Genomic DNA, 5,506 nt, shown 5'->3' on the forward strand with positions numbered 1-5,506 from the left:
TTAAACTTTACTATGGACCACAAGTGCATTTGGAATGAGAGCCAGCATCCATGACAATTTCACATGGATTATACCTCCAGATAGTCTCACTCTTGGGACATTCTCTCCAGTGTATTGTGACTGCTCCATGTGACCACTAGCATATGTCAGAAATCACACCATATCTGTGATTGGATTATAAAATGGTGACTTCCATCCAGTCTCTCTCTCTCTCTCTCTCTCTCTCTCTCTCTCTCTCTCTCTCTCTCTCTCTCTCCACCACCTCCCAACTCGAGGAGAAGTCAGCTGCAATTTTGTAAAACTTTTCCAGGACCCGACAGTGAGGGCCACGTGGAAAGGAAGAGAGGAGGCCAGCACCAACTTCCAGCCAGGAGTGGAGGCCGTCATCAAACACGGGAGCACAGTGACAGCCGATGCTCCAGCCCCAGCCAAGCCTCAAGATGTCTGCAGCCCTGGTCATGTTCACCTGCGGTTTCTAGAAACATCCCAAGCCAGAAGAATCCTGGTGAGCCTGCTCCAGATGTTGACCCTCAGAACTTCTGCAAGGCAGTAAACTCTTATTTTTGTTGCTTTATTTCATTACTGGATGTCTAAAAATCTTATTTATTTATTTGGTACAGGATCTTGCTATGCAGTTCAGACTCACAGTGGCCCTCCTGTCTCAGCCTCCCCAGAGCTGGGATTACAGACATGAACCACTATGCCCAGTTTCTGTGGCTTGCAGGGTGTGCCTGATGAGGGCCAGCAGACTCATAGTGGCTGTCCTGTCTCAGCCTCCCCAGAGCTGGGATTACAGGCATGCGCCGCTATGCCCAGTTTCTGTGGCCCGCAGGGTGCGTCTGACAAGGGCCAGCATAGCATGTGGTGTCTAGGATCAAACCCAGGTCCTTATGCTTGCCAGGTAGGCACCTAAATCACTGAGCTGTCTCCCCAGCCCCTGCTTGCTTGCTTTTCTTGTTTCAATTTTTTTACAGGGTCTCACTACATACATTGGACTTGTGATCTGCCTATATTCAGCCTCCCAAGAGCTGGGATTACAGGTACATGCCACCAAGCCAGTTTCAATAGCTGTCTCAGTATGTCCTGGGGGTGGGGCCAGCACAGCATGCCAGGGATCAAACCCCAGCCTGCATTTGCCTAAGCAGGCACTTTAATCTGCTGAGCTATTTGGCTGGCCTCTGCCCTGGTTTTTGTTGTTGTTATTGTTGCTGTTATTTGGGGTTTTATTGAAACAGGGCCTTACTATGTAGTTCAGTCAGGACTTGAACTCACAACCTAGCCCAGGCTGGCCTCAAAGTCAAAGCAGCCCTCCTGCCTCAACTTCTCAAGTGCTGGGATTACAGGTCAACCACCATACCCAGATGTTATTGTTTTAAAATGACAAGGTGAATGCAACTTGTTATGCCACCATGGGTGACATTTAGCTGATGTTGGACAGAAAAGCATCAAGGATAAATAATATATATTTGCTCAGTATGTTAGGCCTATCATTGACAATCAGTGTATTCTTTCTGCTTTAAATTAATATCAGATGAGGTTTACCCCGATGAATTCTTTTTGTATATACATAATACATAACAGCTTTTCTTATTTTCTTTGAAAACAAAAAACCAAAAAAAAAAAAAAAAGAAAAAGAAAAAGAAAAAAAACTAAAACAATGCCACACAAAGCACAAAACAGTTTTCATTGAAATATGTTTTGGATGACTTAGCTTTTTTCAAGAAATGCAACTGCCACAAAAATGTTTATCTTGCCAAACCATGGGCTGTTGGTTCAGATTACTCTTGGAGAAGGGCACATTGCACAAAGGGAGTGACAGATACTGGCGCTATGAGGACCGTCTGTCACAGAGAGATGCATGACTAAAGAAAGGGTGGTCTTTGTTTCACTGGTATGCACAATGTCAAGAGGTTCTGCTGTTACTGAAAACGGACCCTGGCGCTCAGTGAAACACCTTCAGAACTGTGGCTTTCTAATTGCAAACTCCTAAGGGCGTTCCAAGGTCCTGTGGCCTCACCATCAGCTCAGCCACTCTTCCCAGGAGGTTTGCTGCAGTCTCATGCACTCAGGAGAGCTGGAGTTCCCAGAACTTCCGGTTCTGGTGTAGCATGGAGGGGCAAGGAGGGAAGACCGAGCTTTGTTTTAGTTCATCATGGCTGCCTTAACTAAATGCCACAGATCAGGTGACCTACACAACGGAAAGGTATTGTCTTGTGAATCTGGGATAGAAGTTCAAGATCAGCGGACTGGCAGCTTGGCTCTCTCCGGTGACACTGCTCCTCGGCCTGCAGGTGGCTGCGTCTTCTACAGGATTACGCAGGCTCCACTCTGTACACGGTGACTGGATTCCTTCCTTGTACAAGAACACCAGTCACAGTCTCAGGATCACCCCCAAGACCTCAGCCTTGCCCCTCAAATACTGTCTCCAAGTCACATTTGGACATACTGGGAGTTAAGGCCTTCAGTTTGCTAGTCTGGGGCACACAATTCAGCCCAGAAGAGAACTGAAACATACTGTTCAGGTAAATAATTAATGGAGGAAAGAAAGTCAATGAAAATCTTAAGCAGAACTAAAGAAAAGATAAAGTGATAATGGATTCGGACTTCTTATAAGTATATAATGGTAATTTTTGACGTATATTTAGCTGGAATTTTTATTTCTTCTGCATAAAGTGTATGTGATACTCCATTGGTACAAATATCTCACTTCTAAGACAAATTATCCACCACAGTTTTAAAAATTCACCCTAGTATATATTATATTAAGCTCATATTTCTGACATGTGTGTTTGTCTAAAAAAGAGAAATTTGTGTTAATCATTCACTTATATCGGGCTTAAATCCACTACTATTAACAGTGTCCAGACCAATCCTTTCCTTATCCATAATTTTTAAATTATCCTAAATAAAAGACAAATGTGGGTATTCTACCAGCACAATGAATACACGAGTGGTATTATCACTATTAGCAATCCTTCTAGCCAGTGGGCTGTACTGTGGGCTGAAGCACTTGTTGCCCCATCCTTGTGGTACAACCTCCCAAACAGCGTGACTGTGAGGACCGGTCTCGACGTTGGCTGCACGCTCAGCAGGCGCCCGTCACTCGTCACCTAAGTGAACACAGAAAAGCAGCCTTTGAAATACGCAATCCTGCCAGTCAACAACTACGACCCATTTCAGCTTGAAGAAGCCAGAGCGGTCATCGCCCATAGTTCCCTCACTGCAGTTCGGGTTACTTCTTCAGAGGGGGGAATGTTGTAGGCAGCTGAGTTAGATATAAATACTATAGGCAGTTAGACAAGGTCAGGCCCCCAAAGAGACAAGATGGAAGACAAGGTGACTGCAACTTGGAAGAGACAGACACTCCCATAAGGGCCAGACCTGAAGACCAAGACAAAAAGAGGAAGCACAGCTACACACTTCCCTAGGGATGGGCATTAGGGATTGAGACCCTAAATAGCATCAATCAACTTGAAAGAGCCTAAATGAATCACTAGCCCAACCCCCAACAGGAAGAGACCCTGTCCCGTATTCATGCCTGCTTGCTACGTGATTCCCCTCCCCATTTGATACAGGATTTAATCAATTTTAACTGAGCAATGGTGCTTGTAATCTCATTGGCTGACCATAGTTTTGTCCCACCTCATACCCAACTAAGCGAGTTCCCATGTCTTCTCCACTACCTTAAATCTGCCTCACCATATGGTTTTCCTCTATAAAAGTCCCTGGAGGAGACAACTTCCCAGTAAACTACCTGCTCGGGCCCCCCTCCTGTCTCTCTCTTTCTTGGGCAGAAGCTTTCTTTCTCTCAATGAATATATTCTGCTCATAAAAAAAGGAAAAGAAATATGCAATCCTATGACTCAGCACTTCCAAGATAAGAAATCCATGAAAAGTGCAGGCCAAATTCTGTTCTATTAGAACTATTTGGGCCGGCCAAATAGCTCAGCAGATTAAAGCACCTGCAAGCAGGCACAGCGGCCAAGAGCTCAATCTCCAGGTCTGCCATGCCAGTCCCGCCGCCGGGGCATGCTGAGATGGCAATTGAGACTGGGCGTGGTGGCGCATGCTTGTAATTCCAGCTCTTGGGAGGCTGTAAACAGGTGGATCACTACAAGTCTGATCTAGTAGTGGGACCCTGAACACCCTGCAGACCCTTCCTTAAAAAAACACCAAAAAAAAAAATAAATAAAGAACTATTTGATGGACTGGAGATGTTAATCAAGGTATGCCAAGCACAAAGCCCTGAGTTCCATGTTCAGCAAAACACACACACACACACACACACACCAATTTTAGAAATATTTAAAAGGTTCACAACATAAGAACATTTGAAAAATTGAAGCTATGGGACTGGCATTGATCAATCAGTATAAAAATGCCTGTACTCAATATTCTAGAAATCGGGTTCTTTCAAAAAAAAATTTTTTTAAAAAAGAAGAATCTCCTCTGAATGAAAGAACCACTTCACTGGACCAGAAGCGAATGGTGGAGGTGAGGTCTGTGCTGGGCACTGGTCGCCTCCTCCTGTCACTTTCCTGCCCTCCCAGTTGTCCCCTCACCCTGCAGTGGTTTCTGACAGGAAAGAAAAGTGAGAGTGAACCCTGCAGTACTCAGTGGAAGAGCATGGCTGCTGAATGATTACGTCAGGGCAGTAAAGTCTGCACTTTCTTGTCAGCACCTGCTTCTGTGGAATCCTCTCCCTTCAGCTCTTCCTTCCCTCCTTTCTTCTGTTGGTCTCTCCAGGCCACAACCCACAGGAGGAAGGGATCCCTGCATCTTCCCAAGCTGATCCTTCTGCAGTGTTCTAAGGGGGTTCTCTGCTGAGGCTGGTCCTCAACTATTCCAGCCAAATCTTCACCCTGCTCAGTGGACCTTAAGCAGCCCAAGCTCCTCCCAGTGGCCCAGATAAGATTTGTTTCTTTCTATCCAAGGACACACTATCATATTAGCAACTTCTAGAAAAGAAGCCAGGTGTCCTTCCGGGTTCACAGAGATAAGCTGTTCTTTTTCAAATGCAGATTTGTACAATGTTTTGAAGCACTTGGGTAAGGATTTGATGTCTAGAAGTGCTTCTTTTATGAAATTAATTGGCCATATCAAGCAAAAATTGGTACCTGAAATTCTCTGGGTGCAAGCTGAACTTCGCTCAGCAACACTTCAGGGAAGACGTACTGGGTTCCAAAAGTGCCACTGAGGGAGAACATGTCAAACCTGGTAGCAGCCGTGTCAACCGAGTCACCACAGGTCTGTACATCTATTGTTTTACACTTCAGCAGGGTGCAAATCTAGACAAGTAAAGCATCAAGCAATCAAAGAAAGTCATATGCATGTAATTACTTGATCTAACAATTTCACAATGCATATAATATCAAAATATCATATATACTGTACACTGACTGCTAATCTCATCACAATAAAGTTGTGGTGGGAATTTTAAATTAATTAATTTATTTAATACCAGTTGCTCTAAGGGCCAGCCAAATAGCTCAGTAGATTAAAGTGC

General features: G+C 44.7%; 1 protein-coding gene across 3 annotated transcripts in view; it reads right to left on the reverse strand.

Moving 5' to 3' along the window:
• Vnn1 (vanin 1) overlaps positions 1 to 5,506 on the reverse strand; it is a 32,727-nt gene that overhangs the window by 6,462 nt on the left and 20,759 nt on the right. For 2 of the 3 annotated variants that reach the window (XM_023714247.1, XM_023714248.1), the window contains exons 4-5: positions 5,118 to 5,288; positions 2,932 to 3,110 (exon numbers count right to left, since the gene is read on the reverse strand). In XM_023714247.1, the coding sequence (XP_023570015.1) occupies positions 2,932 to 3,110; positions 5,118 to 5,288 (350 nt within the window). Of the gene's footprint in view, positions 1 to 2,627; positions 3,111 to 5,117; positions 5,289 to 5,506 lie in introns of those variants that run through there. The other variant, XM_023714249.1, reaches the window with a different exon arrangement.

The sequence above is a fragment of the Octodon degus genome, unplaced genomic scaffold (genome assembly GCF_000260255.1).
Source record: "Octodon degus isolate 3935 unplaced genomic scaffold, OctDeg1.0 scaffold00034, whole genome shotgun sequence".
In the NCBI taxonomy this organism is placed as follows: Eukaryota; Metazoa; Chordata; class Mammalia; order Rodentia; family Octodontidae; genus Octodon; species Octodon degus.